Raw genomic sequence first — 23,442 nt, 5'->3', positions numbered from 1 at the left:
CTTTGTGTGTGTGATAGATGGCTTCTTTCTGCTGCATTTTGAATTGAGAGAAGGGAGATGCACGGATTTTCGGAAAGTTCCGACTATTGACCATCATGAACTAATTTAACTTATTATAGTATTAGATCTTTAAGATGTACTTAAGGGGGGTGTTATGAAATAGCGTGTTGAGACACATGAAATCCAAATTATTGAATATATTCACAATCTCGAAGAACATATGTCAAGAGGTTAATGATTTGATTATATTGGTTTGTCGAAGAAAATCAAATCAATCCCATCAATATATTCGGTTTTAAAATAAATTAATTAGAAAATTCTTTGGTTAGAATAATAGCATGTTACTTGAATAATCTATTTATATAAAATTCTTCATTTTCAAGTAAGACTTAACCCTCTGAGAGTTGTTCTTCTTTGAAATTTCTGAACAAATAAATATATAAAAGTCTTTATTAAAGTAACTGTAGGTGGTTACTTTTTATGAATGGAAGGAGATATTATTTTGTTACTAGTTATATTTGCAAATAACAAATTGTGTCTAAACATGTTTATTTTAAAAGATCAATTTGTTAGTGTTTGAGTCTTGTGAGTGTGTTCATGTTTAATTGTTAAAAATAAAAGTAAATAATAATAATGATGATGATAATGGTATTCTAACCATTTAATTGATGTTTTCTTGATTGACAATGAGGGGTTTAAGGTCATTTTGTTTCTTACGTCCCAAGGGGGGGGGAGAGAGAGAGTGTATGTGTGAAGTCTTTGGATAAAGTCAACGTGGTGGGACCCGTCAGTCACCAAGATAAACACATTGTATTCCCCCGGGGCAAAGTAGTAATTAAGTGGTTGTGGTTGTGGCTGTGGTTGTGTTGCTTTAGTCAAATACAACCACGGTTTTTGTGTCCTCTTTAAAGCTACTAATTTTGACGTAGCAATCAATCAGTGATCCTTGTTTCGCAACGTCTATATGCGGGAGCAACATTCTTCAGCTCTCCCAGTCTGGGCCCCACTTCTGCCTCCTCACAATCTTTACAGCGAAAACTAATTTGGCTTGGCATCTGAGGTTTTGCTATTTCCACTCATTTTTTATTTTGGTACAACAACACGATTATGCCAAAAAAAAAAAAAAAAAGGCTATTTTTTAGCTAGGCTCGACTGTTAAGCAGGGACTGACCCAAAAATTTATGTGAAGAGAAAATAATAATGAAATTTTTAGTAATTTAAAGAGGGGTAATAATAATATTTTATGGGTATATAATTAAAGAAGACAAAATTACAAGGGTATAATACTTAAAAATAAATAAAAAATCAGGGGAGAACCTCCTTAATTAGGTGTAGGTTCGTTAAGTTCACAAATAAGCTCATATACCAGTAAAATAGACGGTATATTGAAAGTTGAGAAATTTATAATTGAAATTTCTTATCAATTATTGCAAATAAAAATTTAAATAAAGATAACACATTTTTATATGTGAAATTAGAACTAGTCAAAACTATATAATTTTGAATTATATACTTCTTTTTTTTTTCGAAAGATTAAATTTTTGTGAGAATGGGTTTCACAAATGCCCATAATTTTGAATTATATACTTCCTGTCTCAAAAAAAAAAATATCATGATTTTCTTTTTGGTCTGTTCCAAAATAATTGTCCATTCTCCTTTTTCAAATAATATATTTTATATTTTTTTATATATGAATTTTAAATTTGAATATAAGAATAAATTAGTAACTTTTCAAATAAACAAGACATGTCGCACATTTCTTTTTAAAAATTCTTATTCTCCGAAAATAATATATAAATTGAGACAAGTAATAATTTATCCTACCCATTAAACCAAATCAACGAGCTCTATAATTAAGGCCCCTTCCATAAGACATCATGATAAGGAAGTAGCACATAACTTTACGTGCAACTGTAAGTTTCATTGTATATCCCCTTGTAACAACTTTAGACTCTAATTTCCCATCATTTTGACATGTTTATCACTCAATCATTCATATATATATATATATTTATATTAATGTTTGTTTAAAGCATAAGTTTGTTTGAGGAGTGATTCAATGTGTTTTGGCACTATTCATTTTAAGAATCCAATAATTGGATTGGTACATTGAATATTAAAAAAGATGTCTAGAACCTTTTGCTTTGACTTCTTTCTTTCATTTTCTAATTCCATGAGTAAACAATAATAATAATAATAATAATAATTTCAATCTCATTTATTTTAAAAATAATAATTTTTGCACCGAATAGTTATAGTGAATTAGTGGACCTATTCTTTTTATTGGTCAATTATGCAACAAATAAAGAAATAGAACCCTCTATTTAATTGTATTTAATATAAATAATTAATTAAAAATTATTCGGTTAAACAATTCACTGCAATTATTCGTGTGAATATCACTACTCAATAAATAGTATGTAATGTTCCCAAACTGAGTGTGGTGAAAGCCAAAGCAAACAATTGGGCACACAATTAATTTTTTGACACTATTTTTAAATGTTAAAAAATCAAATTTCAATTTTACATAATAATCATCTATCATTGTTCAATGATACAATATATTTTCATTAGACAATTCAAACAAATGAGATCAGGATCAAATGTCTTTTGCAAATCTTTTTTTATTTATTTTTTTCAAATTTCTGTTAGACGAGATTTCGACCAGTCAAATGAAGTGTACCTCACAAATTTGATGGTGATGTGGAAATGACAAACCCAAACAATGCATGCTTCACTCAGGCACCGACCAAAAACACAAGTGAGGGGATAATTGTGAATTATTTTTAATAATTTTAGGAAGGTAATAATGTAATTTTATTGGTATATATATAATTATAATATATATCAAAATCTCAAAGAAAGTAAGTATAATTGTCCTTATTAAATATAGTGTTAACTAAAAGTCCTGTTTAATATATATTCATAATTTTAATTTTATTATTAATCATATCTCTAATTTATCAAAAACTCGTTATCCACATTCTCATTTTCTGAAGACAAGATTGCGCATTTGGGAATAGTAAAAGTTGTGCGAAAATAGTAAAAGTTTAAGATTAAATAACTCCAAAATTAAAAATAATAATACTCCACAAATAACAAGGTCGAATATTCAACCCGTCTTGAAATATTTGACAAAATATATATGTATATATATATATATATGTGACAGAGACGACAGTTTCGCTTTCGCTTCAGAGTTTCTCTGTGCCCAGGTAATTCAAAATGCCCCGCTTTCTCTCTCTCAAGCTCTAGTAGTTTCTCTCTCTAAATCCACTATTTAAAAAGTAGCATTTTTTATTATACTCTTTCAGGCGTGTAACTTCTTTGCCAAAGTTTAATTTCCGGGAAAAGAAAAAAGAAAATTTTCCTTTTGGGAAGCAAAAGTCTACCCTTTCACACCTTTCAATCTCACACCTTTGGAAATTGACCACTCTAGGGTTTGGCAGCACTCAAGTCCAACCAAAGGTCTGTTCTTTGCCGGTTTTGTTGCTTGTTTTCTTGGTGATCCCTTGTTTTTTTCTTGGAATTTCTGTGACGCGTTAATCTCCATCTCATTATGTACTCTTCGATTGGTTTTAACATGACAGTTGATTCTGATCTTCTGGTTATTCATCTGATTACAAGAGTATGTCTTTGAGACTTTGACTCATTGAAATTCTTGAGCTCTCATCAAAGAAATCTCTATCTGCGTTTGCTTTATTAATTTGGGTTTTCTAGTACTTGGGGTTTCTGTTTTATCTGTTTATGGATGACTGAAGATCTTCCAAATGTGTGAATTTTAGAAATTTTCAAGTATTTGTGGTTTTTTTTATATTTTTTATTTGGATCTTTTGGGTTTTCTAGTATTTGGGTTTTTGTTTTATTTGTTTATTGATGTCTGAAGATCTTCCAAATGTGTAGATTTTAGAAATTTTCTAGTATTTGTGGTGTTTTGATTTGGGTCTTTTGGGTTTTAGGGATTTCTTTTTTTCTTTTTTGGGGTGGTGAGATGGAGGAGGTTGAAGAAGCTAACAAAGCAGCGGTAGAGTATAGCCATAGAGTTCTTAGTCTTATATCTCAGGGCCAAGATCAGATTCAATATAGGAAATTAATGGTAGAAACTGGGGAGGCTGTATTAAGGTTCAAAAGAGTTACTTCTCTTCTTACTACTAGTTTAGGTCAAGCAAGAGTGAGAAAACTCAAGAATATACAGGCCCCCTTGCCACAAAACATCCTCTTGGAGCAGCCAATGTGTAAGATAGAACATCAACCCAAGCCTCTTCCACTTTTTCAGACTAATTTTCCCGAAAACCCAATTCAAGAAATGGGTTCAAATGTTAAAAGTTCTCTTACATTGGGAAATTCATCTTTGGAAATGAATTCAAATGGAGAGAACTCTCTGCAACTTGCACAACAAACGCCACAGACGAGCTACCATCAGTTCCCCCAGCAGCAGCAACGACAGCAAGAAAGGATCCGGCTTCAGCATCAACAGATGAAACAGCGGGAGGATACGGTTTATGGTTGGAGTAATAGTGGCATCAGTCTGAATTTTGATAGCTCTATGTCCACACCCACCATGTCATCCACTAGGTCTTTTATATCTTCATTGAGTATTGATGGGAGTGTGGCTAATTTGGATGGAAATACTTTCCATTTAATCGGGGCAGCTCGCTCTGCAGATCAGAATTTGCACCAGCACAAGCTCCGGTGCTCTGGAAGGGGCGATGATGGGAGCGTGAAATGCGGAAGCAGTGGTAGATGCCATTGCTCAAAGAAGAGGTGGTTTTTTATTTCAGTGGTTTCCTATCAGTTTGTATACTCATTGCTATTAATAGCTTGGAATTGTTTCTTTTTCCTTTTATTGTTTCAACAGGAAACATAGGGTGAAAAGATCAGTTAAGGTACCTGCTATCAGTAGCAAGCTTGCAGATATCCCTCCTGATGAGTATACTTGGAGGAAGTACGGGCAGAAGCCGATCAAGGGTTCTCCTCACCCTAGGTACATTCAATTTTGCTTTACAAAATAGTTTTAAGATGTAGTTAAAAGTTTGTAATTGAATTTCTTCACATATTTATTATTCATATGCCTTCTGGATTTTGCAATTTATATTGATAAAACAGTAACCTATGTTTGCCTGCTTTTACCGTCTAATTTTCATGTTTTTTTCTTCTTTTTCCTAGTTATCTAATTTACATGTTTGTTTATTGCTCTAGATTTTACATTGCAATTTCAGGCGACTATGTCGTGGAAAGAATTGCAAAAGGACCCTTGTGTATTTTTTTTTTTTGAATAATTAAGTAGTTGTTTCTCTTCAAGTTGATATGCATGGATGCTAAATTATAAACTCAAGCCATAAGTGTTCTGCAGGGTGTACTGTACTTCCTTTTTCATAGTATTACAATAATAGGTTATCAAATTGCTATGGTGTTTGGTGTAGGTGAAACATTGAAAATAAAAGCATTAAAAGTTGTAGGTGCGGGCATTCGTGGTACATGAATTTGCTAAGAGAGGAGAAGTAATTAATATATGTAATCTTCAGATTATCAGTTTTACTCCTGTTGCTTATAAATATTTAAAATATTTTGATCTGTTTTATTGGTAGCCAAATGAAGGGTTCGATGTGAAAATTTGGGAATAAAGTTTGCTCTCATTTAGTTATGAAGATGGTTTAAAACTGTCGATTCTCAATTTTGAGGAATTTAATTCAACTGAAAAGTGCTTCTTGGGGTTGTGCAGGGGATACTACAAATGTAGTAGCATGAGAGGTTGTCCTGCAAGAAAACATGTCGAGAGGTGCTTGGAAGAACCCTCAATGCTTATTGTAACTTATGAAGGCGAGCACAACCACGCCAAGATACCATCCCAATCGGCAAACACATAAATTCTCATGGAAAGCTTCACAAAGATCACTTCAAGCGCCTCATGTTCAATCAATGAACTCTGTTTACAATTGGCATGAATTGCTTGTGTGTATATTTCATGAAAATCGTTATCTAAGCTGGAGGCACATAAAGATCGCCAATATGAAGCCTAGTGCAAGATGGAACAACTCTGTGGTACTGAGGTATCTGATTGTAAGAACAATCCTTCATTTATAGACAATTCCCTTTTTCTTCTTTAACAGTTTAGGGATGTTGCTTTAATAGATCACCTTTCTTAGAGGTGTTTATGTTTTGATTGAATAGAAATTTTCTATAGTTTATTGTTGCTGGGTTATAAATGTTCATCACTTTGCAACAGTAGTTATAAAATTTAGAAATCTGCTCAAGAATATATTAGTATAAATGGACCAGAAATTTTAATTCTAGGTTTGAGATTGGTGTTGCCATATTGAAAAGGAAATATCAATAATTACGAATTGAATACGTTGTCTATGGGATTTATTACATTTACAATTATGTTTCTTGTACTTGCAACTATATAAATACGACAGATTAAACTGCACTACGAAAATTGGTTGTTGTATTGGGGTTTTCCTACCTGATAATAATTGAATATTTGATTACGGTAACCATATATCTAATCCGGGGTTTCAAATTTGTCAGAATCTGAACAAAAGGAGATTGTGAATTTCTAAAAGTTCTATCAGGACTTACATTGCGTTTTGATCTCAGAAGTGCGGAGAGTATCATTGTTTATCGGTTTTTGTTAATTTTTTGTTCCAACTTTTGCGTCTCAATGGTTGGATAGGTTCCTTCTTTGCCTTGATTGTTTGTTGGAAATCAAAATCATATTCACTGGAACCGCCGTGAAACTATTGCTTGTTGACCTACTGAGTCGACCGAGTCGGTGAGAAAGCCATTATTCCCATGTCCTTTCAACTTGTATCCAACACTCCCTATTTCTGTTATCCCCTTTCTGCATTGTGTGTATGTGTGTTGAGTCTGGGGATGTTGTGGGAGGAATTATTCATGTTATTTCTTCTTCCTACTTTTGTGTGCTAATAAGTGTGTTGGGGCATGTTGAGAGGATGACTTAATTTAGGAATATTTTCAGTTTGTGTGTGTGTGTGTAAGATTGTGTTGGGTTGGAGGTTGTTGAGGAGGGGAGGAATTATTCAAATTATTGTTGAGGGTGTGTTTGTTTGTATTCTGTGTGTATGTTGAGAATAGGAATTATCCAAGTTATTTAGCTTTATGTTATGTAGTCCCACAACAAGGCATGTTAGTTATATAACTGGAGAAGCATTGTCTGTCAATCATGCTTAATGTCTTGTTTTATATGACCTTGTTTGGCAAAACCTAGCATTTTCTGATTCCTGTTCCATTTTGGGTGTGTTCGGAAATTTGAATTCAAGGGTCCCACAAAACTCTTTTGTCTTTGTATTTGCATCTATCCCACAAAAAGGGTAAAAATTACCATGCCATAAACTGAATTTGCATATGTTGCATTGAATGTGCTTGAGCGCTTTGTTCCCTAACCTGGTGGCAATAATGTTTAAATTCTTCCTAACTAGGAGAGGTTGTGGGATCGAACAGTGGCATCTTGCACACGCACAACACCAATACATTGAATGTGCTTGTTATTCCCTTTGACTGAAATTGTTACAATTTAATGCCTAGGGCCCAGTTTGGTTGGAGAGAAATGGAAGGAAGGAAAAGAAAGAAAGGGAATTGAATGATATATTGTGTTTGATATAAAATTTTGAGAGGAAATAGGGAGAAACGAATTAGGCATGATGGGTAAGTTTGTGATCCTCCAAATAGAAGGAAAGGGTTAAAAAGTTTAATGAAAATTTCAAATATTGATTCTACCCTTGTTTTTACAAAAGACAAAATCAAAATATCTCCAGTCCTGGAGTATGTTTTTATTCTCTTTAATCATTTCCTTGTATTCGAATAGTCACATCGGCTTGAATGATGTTGAGCACAATTTTTGTATTTTTTTTTCAACTTCTTATCTTATTAGTCTTCTAAGTTTCTAAATATAATAGGATATAGTGGTAAATTTATTAATATATATATATATATATATATATATATATATATATTTTTCAAACATGATTAAAGTGTTAAGAGTATCATTTCCTTTCTTTTTCCTTGTTAACCAACCAAACATGATGAAAAGATGACTTTTCTTTTTCTCTTGTAATTAATGTTATCCGTTCTCTCTTCTTTTTTGTTTTTTTGTTTTTTTGTTTTTTTTGTTTTGATACCAAACATAGTTAGGATTGGTGCCTCAACACTTCCATTTTGTAGCTAAGGTGTTTCACTTCTTTTCTTGTTTTTTTTGTTTTTGGTTTCCTGAGAGAGAGAAGTTAATTCCAAAATCACAATTCGTTGATCAAAGAGGGTTAAATTCATCTATCATGGTCTTTGCCTTGAACTTTATTCAATGAGTTGGCCACATGAATTTTGACAACTAATATTAGACAGAGGAATTATTGTTTTTTCTTATTATTATTATTATTATTATTATTATTATTATTAAATCCGGTCAAAGTATGATACTAATATTGCATAGTATGGTGGAGTTTTAGAGTAATCACTTTATGAAATATTTGGGGTACTAAATTTATGTTTGTTTGGATGTAAAAAAAATTTTATTTATTTTTTGTTTGGTTGTCGTAAAATATTTGCCAAAAAAAAATATATATATATATATATATATTAAAACTTAACAAAAATAATTTACCTTTCAATTTTCAACAATTTATTTTACACGTCTCACCTGATGGACTCGACATCAATCTCTACTTACACTTTAACTAAACACCGAAAAAACAAAGTTAAAAAATATCTATATTTTATCGAAAAAAACAAAGTTAAAAAATAATTATATTTTATGGAAAAAAAAAATTCTCTATCGAAAAAAATATTTTATAATAGAGTTACAACAAATGAACATAAAATGAATTTTCCGTGGTCAATGGTCGATTAATAGAGTGGCTTATGGGTGCTCAAACCACGTGCATACGGTAAGAGACCTGGGCTGAGCATTTTCAGCCCAAAAACCCAAAATTCAGATACAACCATTGTACCTAGTTTTACTTCCATTAAATTTGAAAGATACAAAAAAAGCACCTGTGCACATCATCGATAACAATAACAGAGACCTGAGCATTCTTAAATACATATATGTATATGTGTGTATATAAATGTTAGAGTTCATTGCATGAAAATAATATTACATTGTACATGTACCCAAATCAACTCTGAAGATGATTTGGAAGATGGTAATGGATTGAAAATGGGCTGTGAAGAGTGTGTAACAGTTATGTTGGAAGAGATGAGCGGTAATTTTTAATTGCACATTACTTTACAGGGTTCAAAATCTCTTTTAACTAATGATATTTTAACTATATTTAGTAAATGACATCAACATTTTTTTGTCAATAACTAACACTGACTATTAAAAAGAAGGCCCCTGTAACAAAGTTCTGTTTTTAAGGTATTTTGAAAATCATAGGAAGGTTCGAAAAAAAAAAAAAAAAACCTAGAGGTCAATGTAATTTACCTAGGGACGGAGTGAAAATTTTTGTTTACTGTTATATGCCACTAATTTTTCTTATTTTTAGTTATATACCTATAAAATTGAATATTTATATATTTATTAAATGATATTTTTGTGAGAAAGTATTTAGGATGCTCGTCATCGTGCGAGTGTGGTATGCCGATCCAATATAAGCATGTGATACCCCTCCATTCTAGAGCCACGGATGATCAAGTCTGAGCACAGATTCGAGGGATACCAAACAATTAAATATATAAACAAGCATATAATACAAGAGGAATTTAAAGAATAAATAATTAAATAAGCGGAAAGAAATCTAAATAATAAATCCTCAAAGTAATAATAAAATAATCCAATATTTTCAAAACTTTCAATATTATTACAACTCGGGAATCCATCTAGTGAATCCCTAATAATATCCTAGCTGGAAAATAAACTAACTGAACTGAAAAGAAAATCCAAAACTAAAGCATAAAGAAAAGTCCTACGTCGTCGGAAGAGTGAGTGACTGTCTCTACTCAGCACGAATAATCCCTAAGACTGGAACTGTCGATCACCTGAAAAATAATAATGGGTCAGGCCTATGAGCAAGTTCTACTCTACTACAATCCAAATAAAGACCCGATACGCATGTACATCCTAAACAACTCAATAATAACTATATAGTCCGTAAATATATATATATATATATATATATATATATATATATATATATATATATATATATATACCACACTAAGGAACTCTCATTGGACTACAAGGCGGTCTCAACCTGACTAGTAGACAACATGCACAACACACCTGAAGTGGGCATGAGTACCTAGACCTAACATGGCACACCTCTAGCCATCATAGCCAGTTATGCATTCCACTGCATATACGCTCCCTAACCGTCGATCCTGAGATTCAAACTCATATCGAGGTACCATAATTATATATATATAAACATCCATCTAAAACCAAGGTATGTCATTCAACTGTTTGTTGACCTGACACGAATATAAGTATGACTTATTGTTGCCCAAGTATTGACTCTAGAGGAGGGTGAATAGAGTTAATAATAAATAATGGATAATTTTTGCAATATAGAAAAGCAATTTCAAACAAAGTACTTAACACAATTGTGCAATTATAAAGATATGAAATAAGCAATTAAATAGCACAATTATAAGAGAGATAAGGGAAGAGAAATTGCAAACATTGACTCGGTGATTTTAGCGAGGTTCGAAAACTCCTACTCCTCGGCTCAAAACTCCTCTTGAGACTTCCCAATCCACTATGCCTTTTCCTTACAGGTGGAGAGCAAACCTTTACATGAAGCAAGACCTTGCTTATTTTCCTTACTAAGAGAACAACCTTCTCTTAGTCTTTCTTTGGGTCACACTAACCCTTACAATATATAGTAGCAAGAACAATGAAGTACAATAGATCTCTCAAAGATAGTAGTACAATTTTCAGCTCACAACTAGAGTATTGATGAATATAAATGAAGCTCAAACTCTATGAATGAAATGAATGAGAGGAGATGATATAAGTGAAGAATGTAAGCTCTTATAATCTCTCAAGTGTATAATAGAGCAAAAACTCTATGAAGATTAAAACAAGAGCAAAAACCCTTTTAATCTTTGCTAGAATCTCTCAAGATAGAATAAGAGTGAATGAGAGAGATGAAGAGAAGATTTGAGAACAAAAGTTCTCTTTAATGCAATGTGAAGGCTTTCAAATGATGTCTCTTAGTTATTAAGACATTCCCCACTTTATTTATAGAATTTCCAAGCTCAATATAGTTGTTGGGAGTTGAATGCACGAGGGTCAAGAAGAAAAGAGCCGTTGCAGTTTGAAATATGCAGATCTGCGACCAAACCGGTTGACATGTGGATAAACCGGTTGACATCTTGGCTTGAACCGGTTGATGTGTACTCCAAACCGGTTGACATCTACTTATAAACCAGTTGATGTATTTTGCAAACCAGTCGACATATACTGAGCTTCATTTGGACATTTGCTACTGCCTAGATACCGGTCGACGTGTGTGTCAAACCGGTCGACGTGTGTGAGCTTCAACTTGGATTTTTGCCACTGCCTAGATACCGGTCGACGCGTGTATCAAACCAGTTGACATGTGTATGAATAGTTTTGACAGACAGCTTATGCATAGGACTTTCAGTACAGGACATCTGCACATAGCTTATTTCCATTGAAAACATTTAAGTAAATCCATTTACTTTAAGTTTACAATGTAAATAAGAAAGTACCCCCCATTTGGATTCAATAAAAAATACTAAAAAATTGAAATCCAATTAAATCAAAATGTAGAAATTCAGTTTTAGTACAAATTTGGATTTCCGACAGTTTTGGTAAAAATGAATCCTTATGTAAACCAATGTAGACTTGGTAAAAAATTCTGATAAAATCAGTTTAGGCTAGTTGAAGTATAAAGAATTATTACCGGGAAAAATTATTTTGAAATAATCATTATTTCAAAAATCCATTTTTCACACTTAGCCAAAAACACAGTTTTTCATGACGCGCATTCTAGGGTCCTAATGTCCATTACCAACTCATGGTAATAAAGGTTTCTCATGCCTTAATTGTTGACCAATATGAATTATGATTGATGTGCATGGTTTTAGCATTTCTAGTACAAGTGATGAGTTCTTTCAAAGCTTATGCAAGCTTGAATTAACTCACTCTTTAGCAAAGACTCCATATGTCAATTGTATATGAATGAAGTGCATAATCAATTGCTAATGGATATAGGAGCATACGAATGATGATATGATATGCATGGTCCTATAGAGATGAGCTTCAAATGGATTCATAAATACTTTGACATTGAATCCTAAACACTCACCATCCTATCTACCCCTTTCTTCGTGCTTTATCCATGATCGTGTAGGCTAGGTAGACTTTCTTTCTTCATTTCTTTGAGTTACTTTCTTGCTCGTTACAATCCAAGCTATCTTTAGATGGACTTTGCATTTGGCTTCTTGCAACTTCAACTCTTCTTTGTATCCATTTCTTTTATTGATGCGATCTTGAATAATGGAATACTTGAAATGATCTTTATAGCTTCATTAATGTCATTCTTTGAATGTGAATAATCTATATAACACTCAATGTAAACATTAGTCCTTAAACACCATTAATGGTTTGTTATCATCAAAACAACTAGATTGTCCTTGGATGAAATCCTTAAGGTCAACACTTATCATTGTAGTAAATCCATTCCTTTATATCATAATAGGTAGGACTTAGCGTTTTGAGCTAATCCGTTCCTAATATGACACCGTCCCATACCGGTGCATATAATCCATAAATCCAATAATTGATGCAATAATTAATAAATTTAAATATCAATTAATCCATAACAAGCATAATAAAAATATGTAAAATAACATGATTATATTATGCCGATGATCATGATTAAAAACTGTATAACCATACATAGAAATTTACTAGTGTAGAGGTAAGCAATTTAAATAATTCAATCCAAATACAATATGCAAATTTATTTGAAAATCTCATATTGTTTATGTTATTAGCATTATTGAGTTTATTATACACTCTGGGATTTTAACTTGTCTTTATAAATTATTCAAAACCCCAACAGAAGCTCCTAATTAAGTCTGGAAATTCAAAAACCCAAACACAGTGGCCCGAAAACATCAAAACCCATCAAATAGGGAAGGAGCCGCCTCCCACACAGAGGGAGCCGCTTCCCCACCTTGTAGAGCCGGCTCCCCACAAAGGGGACCCCCCTCACTTCAAAAGGGAGCCGGCTCTCCCCCTGTTTTGCACCATCTGTTTCACCTCCGGCGACTTCCAATCATTCCGTTCCTCTCTGTTAAGGTTCCTAATGGTCCTAACTAAGTCTCATATTATTCCAGAAATTTATCCAAATTCATTATACATTATTTACACCAATTAAAACAAGTATTCGTGCAAGCAAATTCAACATCAGCCAATTAAAATTTCGTTAACATACATATTGTTTTAATCTAATTCAATCATGCATAAAAGATCAATTTAAAGTTTATTTACTCTTGGAATTGTTTTAGGCATGTAAAGAACACGAGTCTAAGGAAGAGACTTAGAATATGAACTTGCCTTTGAGATTTCGGATTGAAATCTCAATGCCGTCTTCCTAGATTTTTCCGAAAATTCTTGACTGCCGTTAAACCCCTCTGTTGCTCCTGGTTCAACCCACAAGCAGACTTTCTTCCTTCCTCCTTAGTCCGACCTTTAATCTATAACGGAAACCCTAACTTGTTCTCTTAGTTTTCTCTCAAACCTCTCTGTATACGTAAATAGGGTTTTTGTTTTAACCTTTGGCAGACGTATCAAGATATATTTATAGGCAAATTTAATTTAACCTAATTCTACTTACCTAAGGAAAAGGAAAAGAAAAATAAACTAAATACACATTAAATATATTGGCACCCCAATCCAACGTGATATCATATATATATATATATATATATATATATATGATATCACGTTGGATTGGGGTGCCAATATATTTAATGTGTATTTAGTTTATTTTTATATATATATATGATATATATATATATATATGATATCACGTTGGATTGGGGTGCCAATATATTTAATGTGTATTTAGTTTATTAACCTTTATAATTATATAATATATAATATATACTGAAAATCACAATTAATTTAAATATTAATTAAAATTAATAATTAACATAATCGTATATACATATATACCCATATATATATGTATAACTATCCATGAATAAAACCATACCCATTGAATCTCCTATTCAAGTAGTCCATGTGACCTATATTGTTGGTCCATTACTACTATCAATGCCAAAATCCTTTTTAAAAATAAAAATCAAACTAAACACATTTAATCTACAAATAATCGCATGTAAGCAGACACACTTATTTAATAAATCAAATAAATAATTACTTCAAATACCACATAAGCATATAAGTTTAATGAAAACAAATAATTCAATTACACAATTAAACAATTAAACAAATAGCCAAATAATCAAATAATGAATTTAATAATGCAATAAAACCATAAAATAAAATACCAAGACTATCCTTTTAAAATTAGGGGTATTACATTCTTCCCCCCTAACAAAAGGAATTTCGTTCTCGGAATTCGCTCTTACCTTCTTCCATTATTTCAAGAAATTACAAGCGAATGGCATCCTCCCGTTCCCATGTAAACTCAGCCTCATTATGGTGACTCCACTGAACATGCACTAAAGGTATAACCTTATTGCGAAGAATCTGATCCCTGCGATCTACAGTACGACACGGTGGCTCCACATACGTTGCATCCGATTGCAACTCAATCTCACCAATATCGATATGCTGATACTGATCCTCATCTTGTAGAAATTTCCGCAACATGGAAATATAGAACACATTGTGCACACGATCCAAATGATCCGGAAGTGCCAATCGATAAGTTACAGCTCCAACTCATCTGTAATCATGAATGGACCAACAAACTGCGGTGACAGCTTCCCTTTTTTCCCAAAACGCATTACTCCTTTCATAGGAGACACTTTGAGGAGAACCTGATCCCCAACCTGAAACTCCAATGTAAGAGTACGACGATCTACATAACCCTTTTGCCTACTCTGGGCAGTGCGCATGTGATCCGTAATAAAAGCAATTTTCTCAGAAGTATCCTTAATGAACTCAGGACCCAAAAATCTGCTCTCCCTAACCTTGATCAAACAAATAGAAGATCGACATGGTCGGCCGTACAATGCTTCAAACGATGTCATACCAATAGTCTTCTGGAAGCTATTATTATATGCAAACTCCACAAGTGGCAAATAATTCTCCCAGTAGCCCTTGAAGTCAAGAACACAAGAACGAAGCATATCCTTTATAATCTGATTAACCCTCTCGGTCTGACCATCTGTCTGAGGATGATAAGTAGTACTAAGATGCAACTCTGTACCCAAAGCCTGCTAAAAACTCTTCCAGAATCCTGACACAAAGCTCAAATCCCTGTCCGATATAATAGATAACGAAATGTCATACAACTTCACAATCTCTGTAATGTAAAGTCTCGCCAACTGTTCCAAAATGAAATCAGTGCGAATAGGCAAGAAATGAGCTGATTTAGTCAACCTATCAACGATGACCCAAATGGAATTGTGATCTTCAAATGAATTAGGCAATCCTTCCATAAAATCCATATAAATGCTCTCCCACTTCCACTCTGGTATAGGTAGTGGCTGTAGAGCTCCTGGCAGCCTCTGATGATCAATCTTGACCATCTGACAAATACTACACTGAGAGACAAAAATAGCAATGTCCTTCTTCATACCTGCCCACCAAAACTGTCGCTTCATATCCTAATACATTTTTGTCTCCTCCTGGATGAACAGAAAACTCAGAATGATGAGTTTCAGTCATCACATCCTTCCTCAAATCATCAGCAGAAGGTACTACTAAACGTCCCTTGTACCTCAAACCTCCATCAGTCCCAACATAATAAAATGGAACCTCCCCAGAAATTATCTCTGCAACTTTGTCAATGCACTGCTGATCCGTGAGTTGTGCCTTCAGAACCTTGTGAATGATAGAAGGTGTAACTACCATGTAAGCCATAAAAGTATCAGAAAACTCATCAACTGTCTTCAAAGTATTCCACTCAGTGGTGAATAAAGCAGAAAGACTCGCATAGGGTCGGCGACTGAGTGCATCTACCACCACATTCGCTTTCCTTGGATGATACTGTGTAAAGAAATGATAATCTTTCACAAACTATAACCATCTGCGTTGTTTCATATTCACCTCTCACTGAGTAAACAAATACTGCAGACTCTTGTGATCACTAAATAATCTGAAGGACTCTCCCAACAGATAAGGCCTCCAAATGCGTTAGGCAAAGACCACTGCTACCAACTCCAAATCATGTGTTGGATAGTTAAACTCATGAGGCTTAAGTTTACGAGATCCATACGAAATTGGTTGTTTCTCCTGTATCAAAACACACCCTAGACCTTGTAAAGAAGCATCTGTGTAGACAAGATATTCTATCCCGCTCTGTGAAGTAAACAGAACCGGTGTAGAAGTCAACTTGCTTTTTAGCTCATCAAAAGCTTTTTGACAGTGTTCATCCCATACGAACTGTACACCCTTCTTAGTCAAATGAGTGAGTGGTCTCGCTATCTTTGAGAACTTTTGAATTAATCTACGATAGTATCCTGCCAAACCCAGAAAACTCTGAATCTCGGTAGGTGAAGTAGGTTATCCCTACCCTACCACTGCTAAAACCTTAGCTGGATCTACCGTTATTCTTCTTTCTGACACTACGTAACCCATAAACTTCATTTCCCGCTGCCAAAATTCACATTTCTCGAACTTGGCATATAACTGGTGTTCACGAGGCGTTTGCAACACTGTGCGAAGATGTCTGACAGGATCATCCTCCGACTTAGAATAAATCAAAATATCATTAATGAACACGATGAAAAACTAATCCAAGTAAGCCCTGAAGACTCTGTTCATTAAATCCATGAAGACTACTGGTGCGTTAGTCAATCCGAAAGGCATGACACAAAACTCATAAGAACCATATATAGTGAGAAACGTTGTCCTAGGAACATCCTACTCCCTATCCCGGAGTTGATGATATCCAGAATGCAGATCAATCTTAAAGAAATATGTAGCTCCCTTCAACTAATCAAAAAGATCATCAATTCTGGGTAAAGGGTACTTGTTATGAATAGTAACCTTGTTCAATTCCCTGTAATCTATACACAAGAGAAGTAAACCATCATTCTTCTTCACAAACAACACTGGTGCTCCCCAAGGTGAAGTACTCCTATGAATAAAACCCTGACTGACCAATTACTGAATCTGATCCCTTAGCTATTGCATCTCCACTGATGCCATCCTGTATGGTGTTTTAGCAATAGGTGTAGTATCTGGAGCTAAGTCAATCACAAAGTCTATCTCTCGACTTGGTGGCAACCCTGGAATCTCTTGAAAATCATCCGAAAATTTATGCACAATTGGTATGCTATCCAGTAACACAGTAATCTCCTCCTCAGTTTCCTCCTCCATATAAAACAAATAAGTGCTAGTGACCCCATTAGAACGTGGCATAGCGATGACGTACATATCCTGACCAGATATGGGGAAAACAATAAACCTATTATAACAATTAACTTGGGCATGGTAGTGAGATAACCAATCCATCCTATAATACACCTAAATTTTAAAAGGATATTTCTGGAATTAAATTTATTATTTGATTGCATTTTACTTGATTATGTGTCATTTTATTTGATTATTTGTTTAATTTAAATTATGTTGTGGTGTTTTAAGTGATTATTATTTAATTTGAATTATTTGTTTATTTGAATTAATTGTTTTATTTGAATTATTTGTATTATTACATCTGTTATATTATTTATTTGTGATATTTGATTTAATGTGTGATACCCCCGAATTTTCGAATGCGGGTTGGCCAGGCCCATGCCTGAATACCCGAGGATATCAAAACAAATTGATAATAAATGAACACAGAGTACAAAAGAATAAAGAAGAATAAATAAAATGCTGACAAGAAACTAAAATGATAATCTAATAATAAACCTCAGAATATATTTCCATTAATTAATAAACTCTTCTGATACAACTGATCCTCCAAAATACAACTCGGGAATCCATACTGTGTGGACCCCTAGAAAATCCAATCTAAATAAATGACAGCAATAATTGTCTAAATCAGGAAACTGGAACATAAAGGAACTCCTATGTAGCATCGGAAGAATGAAGTAGACTAATCCCTGCTCAGCACGAACAACCTCTACTCCTGACGAACACCTGAAAAATAATGGTGGGTCAGGCCCACAAACAAGTTCTACTCTACTACAGTCCAAGCAGAGATCCAATACACGTATACATCCTAGTCAATCCAACAGTAACTAGTAGTTCGTATATATATATATATATACACACTAAAGGAACCTCACTAGACTATAAGGTTGTCTCAACCTGAATAGTAGGCAACATGCAAAACGCACATATAGTGGGCATGAATACCTAGACCTACCCGGGTATACAACTACACTATATCTAACTACACATCCCTGGCGATATACGCACCCTAACCATTGATCCTGAGACTCAAGCTCATATCATGGCACCATACTTATATATATATAATCTAGTAACCATCCTATCCGGCATAAATTGATCCTCCATAAGTCAGTCAACTTGTTCAGCTGACCTGACTTGAATATAAGTAAGACTTAACATTTTAGTTAATCCATTCCCTTATATAATAAATTAATCAACCATAAGTCATTCAACTTGTTTAGCTGACCTGACTTGAATATAAGTAGGACTTAACATTTTAATTAATCCATTCCCTTATATAAAATAGGTAGGACTTAACTGATAAGTTAATCCGTCCCTAGAATGCCACCGTCCCATACCGGTGCATTAAATCACACAATTCAACAATTGATGTAACGATTAAGGAAATACATCAAACAATCCAGAAATAACTATGATAATATGATTTCAAGTTATTATTTATTTAAGTTTCCTATATCATATGTCCTACATAAACTGAATCTTATACATATGATGATATTTTATTATACCGTTAAATAAGCATTCTCCATATCCAATTCATCCTACACATTTAATCTCAATTGTTAAAACATATTAAAAGATTAAATTCATTCGTCTGTTTAAAACATTCAAATAGCAAGCACCATTATGATTGAATCTATTTAAATTTATTTAAACCCAAACCTAATTCCTATTTAATGTTCAGGAATCCTAGGCATGTTTCTACGTTCCATCATTCCACAGATATGAAATATATATAATTTAAACATGTAAAAATTCACACCGGAAATCAAATCAAAATCATGCATTTATCAATTCATAACACAAGAACAGATATGAATCAAATTCATAAAACCTATATTCTAATCCAATTAAACATGCATAATTATTTAATTTTATGTATTTAATAAATCCTGAAATTTCCTAGGCATGTATAGAAACACGAATCAAAAGGAAAGAGATAGAAGAAGAACTTGCCTTAAACTTTCGGATTGAAAGTTAAACTTCTTCTTCCTTGATCTTCTCTCTAAAGGATTTTTTATTCATTCCTTCCTCTTTCTCCTTCTCTCTCTAACTCTCTCTCTAGAATATATTACGTGATATATTTTCACTCCTTTTTCAACCTATAGTTGTGTATTTATAGGCTAAATAATAACCCTATTCCTTTTCCCAATCCAAGTCAACTTAATAAAGAAAAATAAAAAAAATGAAAATATTAAAAAAGGTAACTTAAAATATGTTACGTATATAATCTATGTATATCCTTATTAATTAAATAAAATATATACATTAGATTATTTATTAATACTAAAGTTACCATAATATTAAAAGGTAACTTAAAACATGTTACGTATATAATCTATCTATATCCTCATTAAATAAATAAAATATATACATCAGATTATTTATTTATACTAAAGTTACCATAATATTAAAGAGTAACTTAAAACATGTTACGTATATAATCTATCTGTATCCTCATTAAATAAATAAAATATATACATCAGATTATTTATTTATACTAAAGTTACCATAATATTAAAAAGGTAACTTAAAACATGTTACGTATAAAATATATGTATATCCTTATTATATAAATATATAAAATATATACATCAGATTATTTATTAATATTAAAGATACTATAATATTAATAAATTACTTTCCTTTTTATATATATGTATATACATATATATCTATATATATACATATACAACTATCCATGGGTAATTATCCATACCCATCCAACTTCATATCCAAGTAGTTCATGGGACCCAATTAGTTAGCCCATTACCACTAACCATAACCATAAAATAAAATAAAATAAAACATTTAATCATTTAATTTATAATTAATTACAATTAATCAAATACATCATTTAAGTACATAATCTAATTAAACAAATAATACAAATAACACCTAGACAAAATACAAATAACACATAGATAAGTAACCAATTAATCAAGTAACACTTAATTCAATTAAATACATAAACAATTAGTCAAATAATCAATTAAACAATTAAAAAAATACAATAAAAATAAATAAATAAATACCGAGACTATCCTTTTAAAATTAGGGGTATTACATAATGGTGATTTATTTTGTCTATCGTAACTTAGGGATTACAGTTATAACTTTAGCTTATAATTCAAGTATAGGTGGGCCGTCGTAGGTTAGAACTTAGATAGTTTCATGGGCCGATTAGGAGGGGAATTAGGGGTTGGTCTCTAAATTAAACATGGACTAGGGTTGCTGGGATAAACCTATAAATATGTGCATTACCGTGGTTTAGGGTTTGGAGACAGAAAAACAAGAACAATATAACAACGTTCTGTAAAATAGAGAGATAGAGAGATACAGAAATACAGAGAAAGAAACTTAGAGTGGAGTTGAATGTTATACAGAGCAGTTCAAGGAGGAAGGAGCGTGGTTGTGTGGAACTACAGTCTAGGTTATTAACAGAAACTTCAAAGACGGTGAATTAGAGTTTCAAATCTGAAACTCAAAGGCAAGTTCTGTTCTATTCTATCCCTTTAATCTGTGTTCTATGCATGCTTAGAATGACTCCAGGATTAAACTAAGGCTCAATCATATCTGTTATGCATGTTTAATCTGTATTTAAACTCGTGAAATTAATCTGCTCTTAGTTGCTATAAAAATTTAACCTAAAACCTTGCTGCTGTTATGTAATGACTTGTGTTTAAATTCAAGTCTTGGTTGTATATTCTTGTTCTGTGATCAATATGGAATCTAGATGGACCTTAAAATATGTATTAAAAACTACTACAAAGGACTAGTGATCATCGAAATCAGAGAGGAGGAAGATGAAACGAACAGAGGCTGCTAAGAGGAGGGAGAGAGGGCTCCCAAACCTCTTAGAGCCGACTCCCAAAGGGGAGAGCCGGCTCTTGGTGTTATGGAGCCGGCTCTAAGAGCCTAGAGCCGGCTCTAGATGAAAGGTAGAGCAGGCTCCCAATTTTGAGAGCCTGTTCTCTTTTAAAATGCACAAAAACGAGGTTTTTAGGGACTGTTTGGCGAAACTGTGTTTTCTAAAACTGTTTAATGGCCACTGGATGGTGTAATTCATTGCTCAAGACTTAGAAAAATGCTGATAAGCATGTTTACAATTAGTTATTGGGGACGGGATTCACAAAAGGTTAAACAAAGAACCCATATGTGCATAATTGGCTAATTAACCTAGGTTGGTTTCTATTTTGGAAATTTGGTTTCTATGCATGATATTAAATTGTGAATCATATTTTTAGTTGTGGTACAAACATATAATAGTTTAATTATGTGTATGTTTGGACGGAATTAACTGATGGTTTAACTTTGCTATAGAATGCATCAGTTGGGGTACCGTTTGGAGGAGTAAATTGCATAATCTTACTTTGTAAATTTAATGGACTGTAATTGGGATTCTAAATCTTTTCTGGGATGCATAACGTAGTTATACATATGTTAACTGTATTTATGCTTATTTTGGAGTGTGGTTGATAGATAATTATACTGTTTTTGTCAACTATGTTAGCTGGAGGATAGTATGTACCGGTATGGGACGGTGGCGTGATAGGTATGGATTAGTTCAGACACTAAGCCTGACTAATCTAGATTGAGGTTCGGATTAACAATAAAAGTTAAGTCCGACTTCTGTTAGTGTCAAGTCAGTAAATAACTGAATGACATAATTGGATTTCTGGGATGAATTGTTATACAAATATCACGCCACTATATCAGATGGATGATATTTTGTATTAGGAGGACACGAACTTTATATATATATGTTATGATGTCATGGTATGAGCTTGAGTCTCATAACAATGGTTAGGGTGCATATATCGCCTAGGATAGATAGCTGAACAGAGGTGTTGTTCCCTGGTAAGTCTAGGTACACATGACCACGTAATGTGCGATTTTCATGGTATCTCTACTCAGGCTGAAACAAACCTATTGGACTAGTGAGCGTCCTATAGTGTATAATATATACATATATGAACTACTCTAAATATTGCTGAGTCTATTTAAGATGTATCTGCGTATCGGATTCTTGTTTGGATCGTAATAGATCAGGACTTGCATGTGGGCCTGGCCCATTCTTTTATTATTTTCAGGTGCTCGTCAGTTCCAGGGTTAGAGCTTGGTCGTGCAGAGCAGATACCGACTGCTATTCCACCAACTACGTAGGACTACTTACTTATTAGTTTTGGATCGTATTTCAGTTATTTCATTTTACAGTTGGGATTTTTATTAGGGATCTACCAGATGGATTCCCGAGTTGTTAATTAATTGGAGGTTTTGGAGTTTAGATTTTAATAATTATATTTTGGAGGATTTTTCATTAGAATTCATTTCAGCTATTATTATTTATTTCTTATTCTTTAAATTTTGTATTCTGTGTTCGCATTAAATATTAATTGTTTGATATTCCCTCGGGTTTTGGGCCTGGGCCTGATCAACCCGTGTCTCGGATCTGAGGGGTATCACACATCCCAAGTATCACGTCATAAGTGTGTATGTCCAAGACCAATATATTGGCTAGAAATCTGAGTCTACCAATATCCAGTATCATAGGGCCATCACTCTCATGTAAAATGGCAATATCGCCAAAAGGTGTAGAAATACCATGAGGTCTATCGCATACTCGCGTCGTTATCCCATATAATGTAACAAATGATTTAGACACGAATGAATGTGTAGCACCCGTATCAAATAAAACACGACCATGTGTACCATGCATAGGAAATATACCCTCAACAGCCTGAGGTGCTTGAATATCTTGTAGCATAGGGTTGAACACTCTGCAATAATGCAACTGTTGTGGTGCCTGTCCCTGAGACTGTGGCGGTGCTGGTAAAGCCGAATATGTCTGTCCTTCTGTCCGTGGAGCGGGTAAAGTAATTGTGCCC

General features: G+C 33.3%; 1 protein-coding gene across 1 annotated transcript; it reads left to right on the top strand.

Moving 5' to 3' along the window:
* The first annotated feature begins 3,216 nt into the window (after positions 1 to 3,216).
* On the top strand, positions 3,217 to 6,257 carry LOC132306843 (probable WRKY transcription factor 21). Its single transcript, XM_059804410.1, has 3 exons — positions 3,217 to 4,764; positions 4,859 to 4,984; positions 5,723 to 6,257. Exons 1-3 carry the CDS (start codon positions 3,992 to 3,994, stop codon positions 5,865 to 5,867), a joined length of 1,044 nt encoding a protein of 347 aa, XP_059660393.1. The 5' UTR covers positions 3,217 to 3,991; the 3' UTR covers positions 5,868 to 6,257.
* Positions 6,258 to 23,442: the final 17,185 nt, after the last annotated feature.

This window comes from Cornus florida, unplaced genomic scaffold, assembly GCF_030987335.1.
Source record: "Cornus florida cultivar Cherokee Brave unplaced genomic scaffold, ASM3098733v1 CherokeeBrave_3.0.0_Hap2_Chr05, whole genome shotgun sequence".
In the NCBI taxonomy this organism is placed as follows: domain Eukaryota; kingdom Viridiplantae; phylum Streptophyta; class Magnoliopsida; order Cornales; family Cornaceae; genus Cornus; species Cornus florida.
Note: the sequence above shows the minus strand (reverse complement) of the source record. Positions and strands in the feature narration are given on the sequence as shown.